The sequence below is a fragment of the Pristiophorus japonicus genome, chromosome 1 (assembly GCF_044704955.1).
Source record: "Pristiophorus japonicus isolate sPriJap1 chromosome 1, sPriJap1.hap1, whole genome shotgun sequence".
In the NCBI taxonomy this organism is placed as follows: domain Eukaryota; kingdom Metazoa; phylum Chordata; class Chondrichthyes; family Pristiophoridae; genus Pristiophorus; species Pristiophorus japonicus.
In genome coordinates this window covers 533,904,493-533,924,451 of record NC_091977.1, presented here as the reverse complement: position 1 = coordinate 533,924,451, position 19,959 = coordinate 533,904,493, and the positions used below count along the sequence as shown (strand labels likewise).

The following is a 19,959-nucleotide window of genomic DNA, read 5'->3' as shown; positions in this document are numbered from 1 at the left end:
ATTTTACCCACTACTGAGGTCAGGCTGACCGGTCTATAATTCCCTGTTTTCTCTCTCCCTCCTTTTTTAAAAAAGTGGAGTTACATTGGCTACCCTCCACTCCATAGGAACTGATCCAGAGTCAATGGAATGTTGGAAAATGACTGTCAATGCATCCGCTATTTCCAAGGCCACCTCCTTAAATACTCTGGGATGCAGACCAGCAGGCCCTGGGGATTTATCTGCCTTCAATCCCATCAATTTCCCCAACACAATTACCCGACTAATAAGGATTTCCCTCAGTTCCTCCTTCTTACTAGACCCTCTGACCCCTTTTATATCCAGAAGGTTGTTTGTGTCCTCCTTAGTGAATACCGAACCAAAGTACTTGTTCAATTGGTCTGCCATTTCTTTGTTCCCTGTTATGACTTCCCCTGATTTTGACTGCAGGGGACCTACGTTTGTCTTTACTAACCTTTTTCTCTTTACATACCTATAGAAACTTTTGCAGTCCGTCTTAATGTTCCCTGCAAGCTTCTTCTCGTACTCTATTTTCCCTGCCCTATTCAAACCCTTTGTCCTCCTCTGCCGAGTTCTAAATTTCTCCCAGTCCCCGGGTTCGCTGCTATTTCTGGCCATTTTGTATGCCACTTCCTTGGCTTTAATACTATCCCTGATTTCCCTTGATAGCCACGGTTGAGCCACCTTCCCTTTTTTATTTTTACGCCAGACAGGGATGTACAATTGTTGTAATTCATCCATGCGGTCTCTAAATGTCTGCCATTGCCCATCCACAGTCAACCCCTTAAGTATTATTCGCCAATCTATCCTAGCCAATTCACGCCTCATACCTTCAAAGTTACCCTTCTTTCAGTTCTGGACCATGGTCTCTGAATTAACTGTTTCATTCTCCATCCTAATGTAGAATTCCACCATATTATGGTCACTCTTCCCCAAGGGGCCTCGCACAATGAGATTGCTAATTAATCCTCTCTCATTACACAACACCCAGTCTAAGATGGCCTCCCCCCTAGTTGGTTCCTCGACATATTGGTCTTGAAAACCATTCTTTATGCACTACAGGAAATCCTCCTCCACCGTATTGCTTCCAGTTTGGTTAGCCCAATCTATATGCATTTTAAAGTCACCCATGATAACTGCTGCACCTTTATTGCATGCACCCCTAATTTCCTGTTTGATGCCCTCCCCAACATCACTATTACTGTTGAGGTCTGTACACAACTCCCACTAACATTTTTTGCCCTTTGGTGTTCTGCAGCTCTACCCAAAAGATTCCACATCATCCAAGCTAATGTCCTTCCTAACTATTGCATTAATCTCCTCTTTAACCAGCAATGCTACCCCACCTCATCTCGGTCCTAAATGGCTTACCCCTTATCCTGTGTCCTCTGGTTCTGGACTTCCCCAACATCAGGAACATTCTTACTGATCTAACCTGTCCAGTCCCGTCAGAATTTTATATGTTTCTATGAGATCCCCTCTCATCCTTCTAAACTCCAGTGAATAAAGGCTCAGTCGTTCCAGTCTCTCCTCATATGTCAGTCCTGCCATCCCAGAATCAGTCTGGTGAACCTTCGCTGCACTCCCTCAATAGCGTACTTCCTCAGATTAGGAGACCAAAACTGAACACAATATTCCAGGCGAGGCCCTGTACAACTGCAGCAAGACCTCCCTGCTCCTATACTCAAATCCCCTAGCACTGCCTGCTGTACCTGCATGCCAACTTTCAATGACTGATGGTACCATGACACCCAGGTCTCGTTGCACCTTTTCCGAATCTGCCACCATTCAGATAATATTCTGCCTTTGTGTTTTTGCCCGCAAAGTGGATAACCTCACATGTATCCACATTATACTGCATCTGCCATGCATTTGCCCATTCACCTAACCTGCCCAAGTCACTCTGCAGCCTCTTAGCGTCCTCCTCACAGCTCACACCGCCATCCGGTTTAGTGTCATCTGCAAACTTGGAGATATTACACTCAATTCCTTCATCTAAATCATTAATGTATATTGTAAATAGCTGGGGTCCCAGCACTGAGCCCTGTGGCACCCCACTAGTCACTGCCTGCCATTCTGAAAAGGAACCCGTTGATCCCGACACTCTGCTTCCTATCTGCCAACTCGTTGTCTATCCACATCAGTACATTACCCCCAATATAATGTGCTTTAATTTTGCACACCAATATCTTCTGTGGAACCTTGTCAAAAGTCTAGTTACCAATGCACTGACCATTGGAAATAGTTTTGATGTACTTGTAATTACATAGTATTTACAGCACAGAAACAGGCCATTCGGAAGACACATGGAATACTTGCCTTTATTAGTCGAAGCATAAAATACAAGAGCAGGGAGGTTATGCTTCAACTCTATAAAACACTAGTTAGGCCACAGCTGGAGTAGTGTGTGCAGTTCTGGTCATCTCATTATAGGAAGGATGTAATTGCACTGGAGAGGGTAGAGAGGAGATTTGAGAGGATGTTGCCTGGTCTGGAAAATGTTAGCTACGAGGAAAGATTGGATAAGCAGGGGTTGTTTTCTTTGGAACAGAGGAGGCTGAAGGGAGAGCTTATTGAGGTGTATAAAATTATGAGGGGCCTGGATAGAATGAATAGGAAGGACATATTTCCCTTGGCAGAGAGGTCAATAACCAGGGGATATCGATTTAAAGTAATTGGTAAGAGGTTTAAGGGAGATATGAGGGGAAATTTATTCACACAGAAGGTGGTGGGGGTCTGGAACTCACTGCCTGAAAGGGTGGTAGAGGCAGAAACCCTCACCACATTTAAGGGGTGCTTGGATGTGCACTTGAAGTGTCGTAACCTACAGGGTTACGGACCAAGAGCTGGAAAGTGGGATTAGGCTGGATAGCTGTTTGTCAGCCAGCGCGGGCACAATGGACCGAAATGGTCTCCTTCCGTGCTGTAAATTTCTGAGATTCGATGATTCGGCCCAACAGGTCCATGCCAAGTGTTTATTCGTCACAAGAGCCTCCTCCCACTATGCACTTTAAATAAAACTCCTGATCATTTTGAGCCCACCTATCGTATCTCCTCTTAGCCCTCTGTTCTAGTGGGGGAAAAGACAAGACAGGTTTTCTCCTCAAATAAAAGAATGCATTTCTATAGCGCCTTTCACATCCCAAAGCTCTTTACAGCCAATGAAGTACTTTTGAAGTGTAGTCATTGTTGTAATGTAGGAAACGCAGTCACAATTTGTGCACAGAAAGCTCTCACAAACAGCAATGTGACAATGACCAGATAATCTGTTTTTAAAGAGATGTTGATTGAGAAATAAATATCAGCCAGGACACCTGCTCTTCTTCGATATAGTACCACGGGATCTTTTACATGCACCCGAGAGCAGACAGGGCCTCGGTTTAATGCCTCATCCCAAAGACGGCACCTCCGACAATGCAGCACTCTCTCAGTACTGCACTGGGAGTGTCCGCCTGGATTTTTATAATCAAGTCTCTGGAGTGGGGCTCAAACCCACAGTCTTCTGACTCGGAGGCAAAGATGCTTACCAACAGAGTCACAAGCTGACATTGAAATGAAGTGGCTCATCCTGGTCTGATCTGAATAAATGTCTTCTGTGCCCATCCCATGGCCCAGACATCCTCTCCAAATAAACCTACTCCCCACCAGCAACTCACCCAGGGGTTCCACCTGTACCTGATCGAGCTGGACAGGTGCAATCAGCTGCTGGAACTGCCCGAAATAATTTAGACTCTGTTAGTGCACAGTGTGGGCAGGGGGAGGGGGTATCAATCAAAGGGTTGGCCTGGCTCTTTTTGGGACTGAGACACCCACTGAGTTCTGCAGCACTTTGGTCTCATCTCAGGCCTCCTGCATTTGCCTTTTCTCCGTGGTCCAATTTCTCCCACTTTGTTGCCTTTTCATTACTATGGGACTTCCCCTCCTGACAAATTGCACATAGTTTGTTTGTTTAATTGCCTTTCGACTGCCTCACTGATTTATATTATTTGAGTTTTCAAAGACAGTTTGCAGGCCATGAACTCCCTCGGATTGGAGAATCTATTTTGCAAACACCACCCCCACCTCCCTTTTCTGCAAACTTACCAAAATGTTTGTGGATCTTTCCCAGATCTGAAGAGTATCCATCCCAAACGTGAACTTGCCCTTTATCTTTACATAGGCTGACTGACCCACAGTGTATTTCCAACATTCGCGACAGCACCTCCCAAACCCACGACCTCTACCACCAAGGACAAGGGCAGCAGGTGCATGGTAACACCACCACCTTTAAGTTGCCCTCCAAGTTACACACCATCCTAACTTGGAAACTTAGCCGTTCCTTCATCACTGGGCCAATATCCCGGAATTCCAACCCCCTACGCTCCCCCTACCAGCACTGTGGGAGCACCTTCACCACACGGACTGCAGCAGTTCAAAGCGGCTCACCACCACCTTCTCAAGGGCAATTACAATGGGCAATAAATGCAGGCCTTGCCAGGTACACACTCGTTGATAAATGAATTTTTTTTTATTTAATTCTACTCTTGACTGTTGGTTTCTGCATGTCCAATTAATGGTTGCAAAATTAAATTCAAATCACATTCCATTTGCCATTGTCAAGGGGTATACAATGGCATGTAAATTTAATTCTCAGGTTTATCAACTTAACCATCACACCTTCTCAAAAGACAGCCCCATAATAGCATTGACTTCGACATTTTTTTTTTTTTTTAAGTTGACCTTTACCATTAATCGAATTGTCCAACCCATCCAGCTCTAGTGTATTCGTGTTGTTCTCTTTATTCTTGTTGGTAAGCGGAACAAGTCCATCCTCACAGATTTCCTTCAAAGAAGAGATAACACAAATTTAATAGATTAATAAAATTAAAATATAACTTTAAAAATTGGGTACAAGTTACATGTTCTCTTCAGGTATAACTGAGGGATACTACGTTTTTTTTCATAATTCATTCCTGGGATGTGGGAGTCACTGGCACGGCCGGCATTTATTGCCCATCCCTAATTGCCCCTTGAGAAGGTGGTGGTGAGTCGCCTTCTTGAACCGCTGCAGTCCGTGTGGTGAAGGTGCTCCCACAGTGCTGTTAGGGAGGGAGTTCCAGGATTCTGACCCAGCAAAGGTGAAGGAACGGCCGATATATATTTTCACATCATGATGATATGTAACTTGGAGGGGGAACTTGGAAGTGATGGCGCTCCCATGCGCCAGCTGCCCTTGTCCATGTCCTTCTAGGTGGTAGAAATTACAGGTTTAGGAGTCGAAGAAGCCTTGGCGAGTTGCTGAAGTGCATCTTTAGATGGTACACACTGCAGACACAGTATGCCGGTGGGGGAGGGAGTGAGTGTTTAAGGTGGTGGATGGAGTGAGATTAGAATAGGTTAGGCCTAGATCAGACTGATGAGATGAACATTCCTGCTCTACTGGATACAATGACATGATGATTTCATCCCAGTTTCAAGTGGTTTGGAATCTACGTAGCAAAATGAAAATTTCACTTGGGCCAACTAATAAGGTGGTCACTCGTACATTCAATAGGGAATTCAGGAGAAGCCTCTTTACCCAGAGAGTGGCGAGAATGTGGAATGCGCTACTACAGGGAGTAGTTGAGGCAAATGGCTTGGATGCCTTTAAAGAAGCAGTCAAGGGGAAGCTAAATAAACATATGAGGGAGAATGGAATAGAAGGATATGTTGATGGGGTTAGATGATGAGGGGTAGGAAGAGGCTGGTGTGGATCATAAACACCAGCAAAGAACTGTTGGGCCGAATGGCCTGTTCTGTGCTGTAATTATTTTGTAATACTTTATAATAGCAGGTAATGGACCACAATGGTGCAAAGTAAATGATTCCTTTCAGAAGGTGGGGTTTTACAGAGTGGATACAGAGGGATAGGATTGGAAAGTAGGGAAGTTTTGGTAAACATGTATCGAACCTTGGTTAGACCACACTTAGAGCACCGAGTGCAGTTCTGGTCATCATATTATAAAAATGATAGAGGCACTGGAGAGGGTGCCGAGAAGATTTACAAGGATGATACCAGAAATGTAAGGGTATACACATCAGGAAAGGATGAACAGGCTGGGTCTCTCTTTTCTCTTGAAAAAAGGCTGAGGGGTGACCTAATAGAGATCTTTAAAATTGTGAACATTTTTGGTGGAGTGGAGAGAGAGAATGTTTCCACTTATGGGGAAGAGCGTAACTAGAGACCATCAATATAACAGTCACCAAGAAATCCAATGGGGAATTCGGAAGAAACTTCTGGTGTGAATGTGGAACTCGCTACCACAGGGAGTGGTTGAGGAGATTAGTATGGATACATTTAAGGGGAAGCTGGACATGAGAAATCTGAGGGAGACAGGAGACTCGAGTGGAGCATAATCGCCGGCATGGTCTGGTTGGGCCAAATGGCCTGTTTCTGTGCCGTATATCCTAATTAATCCCATGTAAAATTTATTCTGAAGCAGGCCATACTGTACCCAACTTTAATAAGTATGCGACAAAGTTGGAAAAGCTCAAAGTAGTAACTTGCCATCAGAAACAAAACTCAAGCTACTAATTAAAAAAAAAGTGTAAGTGCAGTACTGAGGGAGTCGAGTGCTGTCTTTCAGATGAGATGTTAAATCACAATGCTCACATTAAACCTCTTCTCTGACACTGTCCAAACAGTATAGAAGTTCTTTCATTGTTGGCCCAACATTTATCCCTCTACCACTGCCAAAAACAGATTGGCTGGTGACTTATTTCAGTGCTGTTTATGGGAATTTGCTACAATTAAATTTGCTGCCCCATTTGCCAAAAAGGAAACTGACTGTGCTTGGCTGTGAAGCACTTTGGGACGTCCTGAGGTCAGTCTATCGAAAGAGATAGATCCGAGTGCCTACCTGGTTTTGCAAGTTATTTCGATTCAAATACTGACTCCAAGGGTCAGGGATCTGCTCATCGGCTCCACTGGATGGTATTCGAGAGTTGAACTTCAGCAAATAACATCCCTGTGTCCCGTATCTCTGTTTCATTTCTTCATAGACAGATTCAGCTCTGCAGGAAAGTTAGAAATCAGAGGTAACATGGCTCAAGTCAGAGGTATTAATCGGAGTGAAATAAAAAGGAAACTAAAATTAAAGGCCAAGACTGCTGCCAACGAACACGTGCGCTGCCGGTTTGTCACGGGAGAAAAGAAATAAGAGCAGGAGTAGGCCATTCAGCCCCTCAAGCCTGCTCCGCTATTTAATAAGACCATGGACTCAGCTCCACTTCCCTGTCCGCTTCCCATAACCCTTTATTCCCATATCGTTCAAAACTCTGTCTATCTCCACCTTAAATATATTCAATGTCCCAGCTGGGGTAAAGAATTCCACAGATTTACAACCCTCAGAAGACATTCCTCCTCATCTCAGTATTAAATCGGCGGCCCCTAGTTTTAGTTTTCCCTATGAGTGGAAAGCCAGGAGGGGAGCGGGCTGGCCAGAAAGCTGGAGCACTTCTCTGATTCTCCGTCTGTTGTGGGGAACATCATTTTTTAGATTTGGGACCCGACAGTTAGGCGCAGAATGCTTCTGCATAGCTTCCGGTTCGTTGGAAGGAGTCACTCCGACAATTAGATGCTACATATATCTACGACTGACCAGATTAATATGCACTATGTTCAGATATATAAATATAAAGGACAAAGTACTATAATTGAGTTGATTTGGCCGATACTCTCCGGAGGAAAAATGAGGGGTGATCTCATTGAAACACACATGGTTCTGCAGGGGCTTGGCAGGGTAGATGCCAAGAGGTTGTTTTCCCTGTCTGGAAAGTCTAGAACTAGGGGGCATTGTCTCAGAATAAGGGGTTGGCCTTTTAAGACTGAGATGTGGATGAATTTCTTCACTCGGAGGGTTATGAATCTTTGGAATTCTCTACCCCAATCGTTTACGGATGCTGAATTGTTAAGTATATTAAAGGATGAGATACACATTTTTGGAGTCTGGGGGAAACAAAGATATGGGGATGGGGCAGGAAAGTGAAGTTGAGGTAGAAGATCAGCCATGATCTTATTGAATGGCGGAGCAGGGTCGTGTGGCCATATGGCCTACTCCTGCTCCTAAATCTTGTTACGTGTGCAAATTTCAGATTTAAAAAAATAAATAAATAATTTTACAAGTAAGCATGCTGAAGCTGTTTGAATTCAATTCAGCTGATCTTGTCGGGCAGATAAATGGATTGCTCGTCTTTCTACAATTGATCCAATTTTAGAAAGGAAAGTGCCAATTTGCACATGATGTTGAGGAGGACTAATGATCACACAACACTATTTAATGCCAGCAATAGGCAGCCAACCTATTACAATAATCATTTTTCAAATGAATGTCTCCCCCACATATGGAAAATGATTCAAACCTAAAAAAGTTGTAGGCCATTCAGCCCCTCGGGTCAGTCACAGGATAATACTAGGGGTAGGGTAGGAAAAATGAGAGAGAAATGTAATTTATTTTACAAAATTGGAGATCCAATGCAGAAACACTGAGGGTGCTTGGTTTTCCATCCCCGGCGTACACCTTTTTAAAGATAACGCCAAAGAACAGCCAATAGGCAAGCACCCTTGGAATCATGGAAAGAAATGGCTTTCATCCAATAGTCTCCCAGCACCATGGAATCACGTAATAAGAGATGTATATCTCTTATTACACCACCCCCCACCCCAACCCCCCGACCACCTCTCGTCCCCAACAGGATTTAAATAGATTTAAAGTAATTGGTAGAAGGATGAGAGAGGGTGGCAGAAACCCTCATCACATTTAAAAAGTACTTGGATGTGCATTTCGAGAGCAGTGATCTACAGGCAACGGACCTCGTGCTGGAAGGCTGGGTAATTCTTTCGACCAGCACGGACACGATGGGCCGAATGACCTCCTTCTGTGTCGTAATTTTCTGTGAACAGTGCACTTCAATGATGCAAGGTAGTGAACTATGAGACCTCACAAAGGCGGAGGTGGCTTAAGTGATGAACTTTCCGACTTGGGTTGAGCTCAAACGATCATGGACAAGGACCCGCTTTGTGCTACGGCTTAGGGGCACCCGTCTATTCTGCCAAGAACTGCAGTTCAGAACGATGCTAATATGGCCACTATTGTCTTTGATACAGCAGAGCACAGAACATCTGGCCACTCAATGACAATTTTCTCTGACTTAAAGCTTGGGAAGTCCAGAATTAAACCCAATTGCCTGATTATAAGGACACAGGAAATAACAGATACAGCAAACACTCTGCAGTCCATCTGGCCAGCCCCCCAAAATACTAGTGCCCCTCAACTGCCCACCTTCTCATTACCCAACTAATTCTACCTCACATTTTTCCACATCATTTGTCCACTGCTTCCCAAGGCTGTCTGTTCCACATGTGCACCACCCTCTGGATAAAGTAGTTAAATGTAAACTGACTGAACACCACCTCCACACTTCCGTCCATAGTCCTTGATTCTAGAGTTTGAAGGCAACTTTCATCATTTCTAAACAACTATCCTAAAATCAAATGATAAAATAAAACCTTACCTTTGTTCCTCCCCTTCACTAACATCATGTAGTAAAACATAATATTTCAGTGTATTCGGAATAAACCATTTTGGGTAGGAGTAGTCACTGCTATGTTGTATACGATGTTGCTCTTGCGATAACTTCAAAAACTGTTCCACAGGATCAGGGTCCCTCGACGATACCACAAGCATACCTTAAGGAACACAGTTATGGAAAATGCAAATCAAACCCGATTTATCAGTTTAATAAAATGACCAACTGCCTTTGGCTCGACTCTCGGGGGGGGGGGGGGGGGGGGGGGGGGGGTAAAATAATACTCGATAATTCATAGTGATGCACCATCACTGATTCTCATTCCTCTTCAACAGCATCAAGTCGCGAGCTCAAAGACAGTCACTGCAGAGAGGCTGAGGCAGATAGAACCATAGAATGGTTGCAGCACGGAAGGCGGCCATTCAAGCTCGTGCAGACTCTCAGCTAGTCCCACTCCCACCCTGCCCTTTCCCCATAGCACTGCAATTTTTTTTCCTTCAGGGACTTATCCAACTCCCTTTTGAAAGGTAAGATCAAGTCTGCCTCCGCCACCCTTTCAAGCCATGCATTCCAGATCCTAACCACTCGCTGCGTAAAAGTTTTTCTTGGTTCATCTGCCAATTATCTTGAATCTGTCCCCTCTGGTTCTTGACCCTTCTGCCAATGGGAACTGCTTCTCTGCATCTACTCTGTCCAGACCACTCATGATTTTTAACACCTCATTCATCTCTATAATCTCCTCCAGCCCCACAACCCTCCAAAATATCTTTGCTCCTCTAACTCTGGCTTCTTCAACATCCCTGATTTTAATCGTTCCACCACTGGCGGTCCTGCGTTCAGCTGCTTGGGCCCTAAGCTCTTGAATTCCCTCCCAAAACCTCTCCGCCTCTCTCGACCTTTAAGATGCTCCTTAAAACCTCCCTCTTTGACCAAGCTTTTGGGCAGTTGTCCTAAATCTCAAGTAGCTTGGTGTCAAATTTTGTTTGATAACGCTCCTGTGAAGCACCTTGAGACTTTACCAATTTATAGGTGCTATATTAATTCAAGTTGTTGTTGAATTAAACTTCATCACTATAAAACCAAGGGCCCTGTTGATCTGATGTAGTTATACGCAAATGGATGTGTGTACACTTAACGCACTCTACAAGACTTCCAAAGGAAAACCTATGGGGTCCTTGATTCACAGCAAAAATATTGTGTCAAAGTAAGCATTTCCAGTCCATGTATTAACCATACACCAGTCAGAAAAAGGATACATGCCAAGTAGTGGTGTAGAAACTCATGGTCTGACGGAGGCATGGATTGGAAGAAGCATTCTCTGTAGGCCTCAAACCAGGGAGTGGTGGCTAAAAAAAAATTAGAAAACACAATTAATACTGATGAGCTTTTTTTAAATAAGGTGACAAAAAGGCCATCTATTAAAGGTATAGTTTACACTTTATGGAAACAATTAGTTGAAGTTTAAATTTTTTTTTTAAATAGAGCGTGTTGTTCCCAATAACAAATTCTCACACAAACAGAAAAAGTTGCCAACTACTTCACCACAAGACAGACAGACTTTTGTCTCATGCTTCAATTTTTTAAAAAAAAGTCCTTATAACCATTTCAAGCCTTAACCCCCAAAGGGTACAGCTTAAAGAGTTATTCACTGACTAAATAGAACTCAAAACTAAATGTCAGTTAAATCTATCCAAAAGTCACTAACTGTTGCAACGCACCTTTAACATTGTAGAACGTCTCAAGATGCTTCATAGGAATGTTATCAGACAAATTGAACAACCAGCCACGTAAGGTGACCAAAAGCCTGGTCAAAGAGCTAGGTTTTAAAGGGGGAGCGAGAGGTAGAGGTGGAGAGATTTACGGAGAGAATTCCAGAGCTTAGGGCCGAGGCAGTTAGGCCATCTCCAAAGTGAGGGGGCGATGGAAATCAGGGATGCGCAAGAGGTCCGAGTTGGTTGAACACAGAGTACTGGGAGGGTTGAAGGGCTGGAGGAGATGAGAGATAGGGAGAGGTGAGACCATGGAGGGATTTGAAAACTAGGATGAGAATTTTAAAATAAAGGCATTGCTTAACCAGGAGCCAATGTAGGTCAGCGAGCACAGGGGTTATGGGTGACCCCGACCTGCGAAAGGACACCACCGCAGGTCAGGAGTATAAGAGCTGGAGCATGCCATTATAGCTTCCAGCGCGAGTCGTCCCAAGTGTGCGGCAACTTTGAGGTCAGCAACTGGGTGACGTCATCGGGGTCCAGGTTGCCGGTTAGAGCATGGGCAGGAACATCGGCGGGGCCCAGGTACAGCGGAGAAGCGGGAAGGTTGTAGTGGAGGCGCAGCGAGTGAGGGTACGGAGCCCAGAAGAGGCGAGGGCCCAGGGGCAGCACGGGTCAGCCCACACTGTGATGTGTGCGCACTAAGTCCGTGCAGCAGAGCAGGTCTCCAGTCGTCCTGGATCAATCCTTGCCACTGGACCAAGACCTAGCTCTGTCAAGCCCATGTGGTGGCTGATGTGCAACAGTCACCACCCGTTAAAAAAATCCACGCACAGACATCTTCCACCCCTGGAGCTCAGGACTGGAACATCAGGTCCTTCACTGAAACATCTATGAACTCATCCCTTTTGGTGTGGAAGCAAGTCATCCTCGTTCAAGGGACTGCCCATGAATGAATGAATGAATGAATGAATGAATATGGGTGAGCGGGACTTGGTGAACTTAACATGGGAACTTACTCTTCAATACGCAACTAATCAAGGGGTGAAACTAATTTGCAGCTATGGAGGTATTCCAATGCTCTTCGTCCCATTAAACTGAAACCAGAAAACTGCGCGCTGCCGTATCTCATCTACGCAAAATAAATTCTAATATTTTGTCTGCTTCTTTACTCCAACACCTGCCAAAAAACAACCAAACTATTGCTGATTTGCCATTACAAGAACCACAGATGTACAAGAAAAATAGCACCAATAATGTGGTCACAACAATTCAAGAGTTTGAGCAAGACGCAAGAAAAATTACATATTTAATACTAAATCAAGACATTAAAAAAGCATTGTTCGAGGACTGTAATATATAGGTCGTGTTCCACAGATACTAGGCAATCTCAAGTGTGTCGCCTAATGTCGATCAGATCAGTTGTGGCTCAATGGGCAGCACACTCTCCTCTAAGTCAGAAGGTTGTGGGTTCAAGTCCCACTCCAGAGACTTGAGCACATAAATCTAGGCTGACACTCCCAGTACAGTACTGAGGGAGTGCTGCACTGTCGGAGGTGCCGCCTTTCAGATGAGACGTTAAACCAAGGCCCCGTTTGCTCTCAGGTGGACGTAAAAGATCCCACGGCACTATTTTGAAGAGCAGGAGAGTTATCCCCGGTGTCTTGGCCAATACTGATCTCCCCAGCAACATCACAAAGACATTATCTAGTCATCATCAGCTTGCTGTTGGTGGGAGCCTGCTGTGCGCAAATTGGCTGCCGCGTTTCTCACATTACAACAGTGACTGCACTTTAAAAATAAGTCATTGGTTGTAAAGCGCTTTGGGACTTCCTGAGGTCATGAAATGCGCTAGGTAAATGAAAATCTTCTTTTAGTGTCCATCATTCAAGTACGAGCTTCGGTAGCAATCTATCGCCATTCAACCACAGGGACCATCACAGCCAATCACAATCAAATATTCACAGATATTTGCCTACAAGTAGGGCACAGTGAAGAGAGATGGTAGGTGCAAGGGAACATAGCAGCCCTGTGCTCTCGCTGGGATCAGCAAGCACACCACAGAATGGATATCAAACCCCGGATTCAGATACTAAGTGGATAAATTCATGGAACATTGGGAGAGTAGAAAATGTGTTAGTAAACCTCACATCTTTCAATAGAAAGATAGAAAATAGGTGCAGGAGTAGGCCATTCAGCCCGTCGAGCCTGCACCACCATTCAATAAGATCATGGCTGATCATGCAACTTAAGTACCCCATTCCTGCCTTCTCTCCATACCCCTTGATCCCTTTAGCCGTAAGGGCCACATCTAACTCCCCTTTGAATATATCCAACGAACTGCACTCAACAACTTTGTGGTAGAGAATTCCACAGGTTGACAATTCTCTGGGTGAAAAAGTTTCTCCTCATCTCGGTCCTAAATGGCTTACCCCTTATCCTTAGACTGTGACCCCTGGTTCTGGACTTCCCCAACATCGGGAACATTCTTCCTGCATCTAACCTGTCCAGTCCCATCAGGAATTTTATATGTTTCTATGAGGTCCCCTCTCATTCTTCTAAATTCTAGTGAATAAAAGCTTAGTCGATCCAGTCTTTCTTCATATGTCAGTCCTGTCATCCCAGGAATCAGTCTGGTGAACCTTCACTGCACTCCCTCAATAGCAAGCATGTCTTTCCTCAGATTAGGAGACCAAAACTGCACACAATACTCCAGGTGTGGTCTCACCAACGCCCTGTACAACTGCAGCAAAACCTCCCTGCTCCTAGTCAAATCCCCTCGCTATGAAGGCCAACATGCCATTTGCTTTCTTAACCGCCTGCTATACCTACATGCCTACCTTCAACGACTATGTACCATGACACCCAGAACTCGTTGCACCTCCCCTTCTTCTAATCTGTCACCATTCAGATACCACAAGGTCAGACTGCAAAATGAGTGCAGCCCCAGGCCTCTCATCCTATCCAAATTTAAAATTGAACTGCTATAATGATAATTTATCTGATGGTGTTTAGAATCCTTGGCCACATTTATACTACAGCTATTGGTGCTAGAATGCGCTTGTGTCTGGGACCAGCCAGGAACAAACTCCATTGACACTGTGGGAACCAGACCTCTCCTGTCCAGCAGAGAGCTCTGCACGTGCTTGGTTGCTCTCCCAGCCTTCAATATTGAAGAGGGAGAATCTCCAGTCTTTAAACATTTAGTCAGGTGATTCAGAGCACTTTGTAAACCAGGTTTAACACCGCGTTCATGCTCTAACATTAAACTCAAAATCGCTGGAGAAATATCACCAACGATGTCTCCGCAAGATCCTGCAAATCCCCTGGGAGAACAGACACACCATCGTCAGTGTTCTCGATCAGGTCAATATCCCCAGCATCGAAGCACTGACCACATTCTGCCAGCTTCATTGGGCAGGCCGCATCGTCCGCATGCCCGACACGAGACTCCCAAAGCAAGCGCTCTACTTGGAACTCCTACACGGCAGAGGAAACGTTACAAGGACACCCTCAAAGCCTCCCTGATAAAGTGCAACATCCCCACTAACACCTGGGAGTCCCTGGCCAAAGACCCCCCCAAGTGGAGGAAGATCATCCGGGAGGGCGCTGAGCACCTCGAGTCTCATCGCCGAGAGCAGGCAGCGGAAGGAGCGTGCGGCAAACCAGTCCCACCCACCCTTTCCTTCAACCACTGTCTGTCCCACCTGCGACAGAGACTGTAATTACCGTATTGGACTGTTCAGTCACCTGAGAACTCACTTTGAGTGGAAGTAAGTCTTCCTCGATTTCAAGGGACTGCCTATGATGATGATGAACATTAAACTGAGGAGAGCCTCAAACTGCTTCTCTAGAGTCAAGATCAGATCTCCACTCTGGATTGTCACTGAAAGTTTGGCATCAGTGCAAACAGATATTAAACTTGCAGCAAAAACATGTCTATTAATGCCGAGGTTCCCAAACTTCTGTAGTGCAGAGCTCCCCCCTCCTCCCGACAACCTGCCAGAGATTTATGTCCCATACGCACTACTCGAACAGTATTTTTGCATGGAAAGGGATTTTATTTTCTCAATTAGCATACATATTGCTGAACACAAAAAGCAACATAAATGACTCAGCACCACGATACCGTTGAATGAACTTGAACATAAATGGTACTCAATTCAATGTGTCTCAGTGAGTAGCCTGTTTGCTAGCGTATAATGTGGAATTTTGAAGAACATCCATCACATCAATCTATATTCAAGCAGCTTCTCCAACTTGTTTTTTTAAGCTAAATAAGCGAAGAAAAACCCACTTCACACGGATTTCAAAAGGAAACTAGATGAGTACGAGAGAAAAAGGGAACAGCAAGATGTGCTGAAAGGCTGATACGAGATAGATGAAATGGGAGGAAACTCGTGGAGTATTAACACCAGGCAAAATGAACAAGTAGTTTTGAAAGTTCTTTGGCATAACTCATGGAATTAGTTTCAAATTGAGAGCCATGGCTTGAAAACGATCACTCAAAACAGAGTCACTGGCGACCATCAAACTCTCCTCAGAATCACAGCAAACTTGGCATTTGCCTCTGTTCCCTGAAACTCAATCTCAAAACTAAGTGAAATCTTACAATTCATTTGCAACACTTTCAGGAGAATATTCACTGAATTTTGTGCTAATACTCCAGAATTACATCTTTTAACTTCTGGGAAAAACATTTTCACAGTCCGTAATTATGCAAGACAATGTCGGGAACATAGATACATTGTCTTATATAACATAATAGGAGGGGGTGGGCCATTCTGCCCCTCGAGCCTGCTCTGCCACTGAGTAAGTCTGGCTGATCATCTACCTCAACTCCGCCTTCCCGCACTATCCTCATAGCTCTCGATTCCCTCAATATCCAAATATTTATCGATCTCTACCTTGAATATACTCAACGACTGAACCTCCATATCCCTCTGGGGTAGAGAATTCCAAAGGTTCACCACCCTCAATGAAGAAATGTCTCATCTCAGTCCTAAATGGCCGACCACTTAATCGGAGACTGAACTAATTCTAGACTCTCCAGGGGAAACATCTTACCTGCATCTACCCTGTCAAGCCCTGTAAGAATTTTATACATTTCAATGAGATCACCTCTCATTCTTCTGAATTCCAGAGAATATAGGCCTAGTCTCCTCAATCCCTCCTCATAGGACAATTCCCAGGAATCAGTCTGGTGAACCTTTGTTGCAATCCCTCGAAGGCAAGTATATCCTTCCTTAGAAAAGGAGACCAAAACTGTGCACAGTACTCCAGATGTGGTCTCTCCAAGGCCCAGTAAAATTGCAGTAAGACTTCTTTTACAAAATGATTGGAGTATGAAAGTAAAGGCCAAGATACCATTTGCTTTCCTAACTGCTTGTTGTACCTGCGTGTTAATTTTCAGTGATTCATGTACGAGGACACCCAGGTCCCTCTGAATATCAGCATACAGCAACTCCATAGGAAATGTTTCTTTGGCAAAGCTCTTAACTTTTTAAGTTCTTAATGAAAATGTTACAGTTCTTAGCTTGCAACAAAAGGCTTATAGAATTGCGTAGAATATACAGCACAGAAACTGACGATTCGGCCAAATCAGTCCGTGCCGGTGTTTATTCTCCACTTGAGCCTCCTCCCGATCTAACTATCAGCATAACCCTCTATTCCCTTTCCCCTTATCTGCTCGACTAGCCTCCCCTTAAATGTATCTATACTATTCGCTTCACATACTCCCTGTGGTAGCGAGTTCCACATTCTCACTACTCTCATGTTTCTTCAATTCTTTGTTAAATTCTGTACAAATAGACAACAATTTTATTCAATATTTCTCATGTGCCGGTCAAATTTTTGAACAACTCCGCACCAGTAGTTCTTGCTGGGACAAAAAGGCAAAATAAAAAGCACTTCGATCTCACAGGAGTTGATGCATCAAATGAAAGCCATTAGCACTGCCAGTGTCTGTACTCACGGCAGTTTGCAGTGCGACAGAAGGGCTTTGCCTCGTTGCTTCGATGAGCTGCTCCTGGACATCCTCTGCTCTATCAACAATTACGTGTGTCTGCTGTGTTGTCATATAGTGGGATGAGACTTACTAGTGATGCCATTCCAATTACAATTGATGTCTTGTATCAGTAGTATGAGATTTTCCATTTGTTGCTATTTGATATGAGACAGCATAGAATTACATAGAATATACAGCAGAGACAGGCCATTCGGCCCAACCAGTCTGTGCTGGTGTTTATGCTCCACGAGTCTCCTCCTGGTCCATCACCCTCATCGCAGCCTTTCAGCATATCTCACTCTTCCCTTTTCTCTCATGTGTCTAGTTTCCTTTTGAAAGCATCAAAGCTATTTGCCTCAACCACTTCCTGTGGTAGCAAGTTCTACATTCTAACCACCGAGTAAAGAATTTTCTCCTCATTGGATCTATGAGTGACTATCTTGTATTTATGGTCTCTAATTTTGGATTCTCCCACAAGTGGAAACATTCTCTCCACATCAATCATTTTAAAGACCTCGGACAGGTCTCATCCAAGTCTTCCATTTCCTAAAGAAAAATGCCCCAGCCTGTTCAATCGTTCCCGATAGCTATAATCTCTCTCAGGTAACACTTCACTCGTCTAATATCTTCACCTGTCCTTTCATTTAAAAACATCGCATGGTTTATTTATTTATTTTTTTTTGAGGGCAGGAGGTTGGTCACCAAGATGTGGTTTTAGCTTACTTGGTCTCATGCTCTCCTCAGCAAGACCCTCAGCACAGAACACATAGCGATCAAGGATTTTCACCAGAACCAGTAAATGTGAATCCCAGATTCAAGTAGGAAAGATCATATTCCCGATTTTACTTTTGCCCAGCTGTACTTGCTCCTTCCCAACAGCTTCTACTTTACGCTTCCAAAAATGTTCCTTCACAATTATCGAACAGCAAATATTACAGCATTTATTATACAGCGCATTTATACTTCAGTGTTTTCTTAAACTTCGAACTAAGGCAATTTTTATGGGGCATTCCAAAAAACTAACGTCCCCAGTAAATTTGAATTTAGATTTTTTTGTAACCAATCACTTGATTATCTCTCCAAGACTTAATAATAAAGCCCACCCCGGACCCAGCTTCTGCCGTTTCTTTGCAATTCTTTGTGAAACTGGCTTGGAGGAGCCCAACACTGGAGTTACTGGGGCTAAAATTCCAGCATTGCCAGAGCCTTGCAGAATACGCACCAACCTGGCGAGGCCCCGTAAAAGCCGGTTTTTGGCACGCAATGTGCACGCGCCGAAAAGCGGCTTTCCCAATGTCAAGTTTTGGCTCGACAGATCGAACGCATCCCCGCAGCCAGGACATTCCCACGAGATTGGGTTATTTGCCCAACGAATGTCCTTAAAACTCTTGTGCTTGGTAAGAACAGGTGCATAGCCTACTTTTACCCGTGTTAAGTTTTAAAACATATAAAAATAACATTTTAATACATATTTTTATGTTTAAAAACCCAGTTCACCAAGTTTATTTTAAACCCTATTAAAATACTTTAAACAAAAATCCCAAATACATTTTTTTTTACTAAGATTCAATGAACATTTCATTTCAATTAATTTTAATTGAGGTGTGTTTTTTTTATTTTTTTGTTGTGTTTAGTGTGTTTGTTTTTTTTCCTCATTACTCGCAATAAGAAACTCGTAGATACGGAGTTCTCATTGCTATTAATGAGAATACTGTACCTGATTGGTCGCGACTGCACCTTGCGTGTCCAAACCTCGAGGACGGGAGAAGCTCCGAAGTGCGAGAAGAGAAGGCCTCCCCACGGTAATCGCAGATGCCCCCCGGGACCACCAGGTAAATTTGTAAAATAGTCTCGGGTCGGAGGTGTTCGTTCGAAGGAAGCCTTCGACCCGAATTTCAGGCCCATTATTATTAGAATATTCTAGAATACACTGGCTGGGAATTACTCATTTGCTCCTGCTTTGCCAGACTTTATTCATCCGAAATCCTTTTTACACACACATGGAGGGTTTCTGACAAAGAAGCAAAGCGACAGATGAGGAACCTTCCTCCCCTCAGCCCCGATAACAGAGTTGTGCACCCTGCTTCAACTCCTCAGTTAGAAACAAAGAAAAAAAAAGATTTGCATTTATATGTAAGGAACAGAGGGACCTGGGAGTGCATGTCCACAGATCCCTGAAAGTAGCAGGCCAGGTGGCTAAGAAGGCATATGGAATGTTTACCTTTATTAGCCAAGGCATAGAATACAAGAGCAAGGGGGTTATGCTTGAACTATATAAAACACTAGTTAGACTGTAGCTAGAGTACTGCGTGCAGTTCTGGACACCGCATTACTGAAGGATGTGATTGCACTGGAGAGGGTACAGAGGAGATTTACAAGGATGTTGCCGGTAGTGGAGAATTTTAGCTATGAGGACAGATTGGATAGGCTGGATTTGTTTTCCTTGGAACAGAGGCGGCGGAGGGGAGACCTGATTGAGGTGTATAAAATTATGAGGGGCCTTGATATAAAGGATAGAAAGGGCCTCTTTACCTTAGCAGAGAGGTCAACAACCAGGGGGCATACATTTAAGTAATTGGGGGGAGGTTTAGAGGGGATTTGAGGGGAAATGTCTTCACCCAGCGGGTGGTGGGGGTCTGGAACTCACTGCCTGAAAGGGTGGTAGAGGCGGAAACCCTCACCACATTTAAAAAGTAC

At 44.2% G+C, this 19,959-nt stretch overlaps 1 protein-coding gene across 4 annotated transcripts in view; it reads right to left on the bottom strand.

Annotated features, from left to right (window-relative positions):
- The window catches only part of trappc8 (trafficking protein particle complex subunit 8), a 205,208-nt gene that overhangs the window by 129,799 nt on the left and 55,450 nt on the right, over positions 1-19,959 (bottom strand). For all 4 annotated transcript variants that reach the window (XM_070896697.1, XM_070896703.1, XM_070896710.1 and 1 more), the window contains 4 exons: positions 10,803-10,892; positions 9,532-9,706; positions 6,879-7,032; positions 4,726-4,822 (listed from right to left, as the gene is read on the bottom strand). In XM_070896697.1, the coding sequence (XP_070752798.1) occupies positions 4,726-4,822; positions 6,879-7,032; positions 9,532-9,706; positions 10,803-10,892 (516 nt within the window). The remainder of the gene's footprint in view (positions 1-4,725; positions 4,823-6,878; positions 7,033-9,531; positions 9,707-10,802; positions 10,893-19,959) is intronic.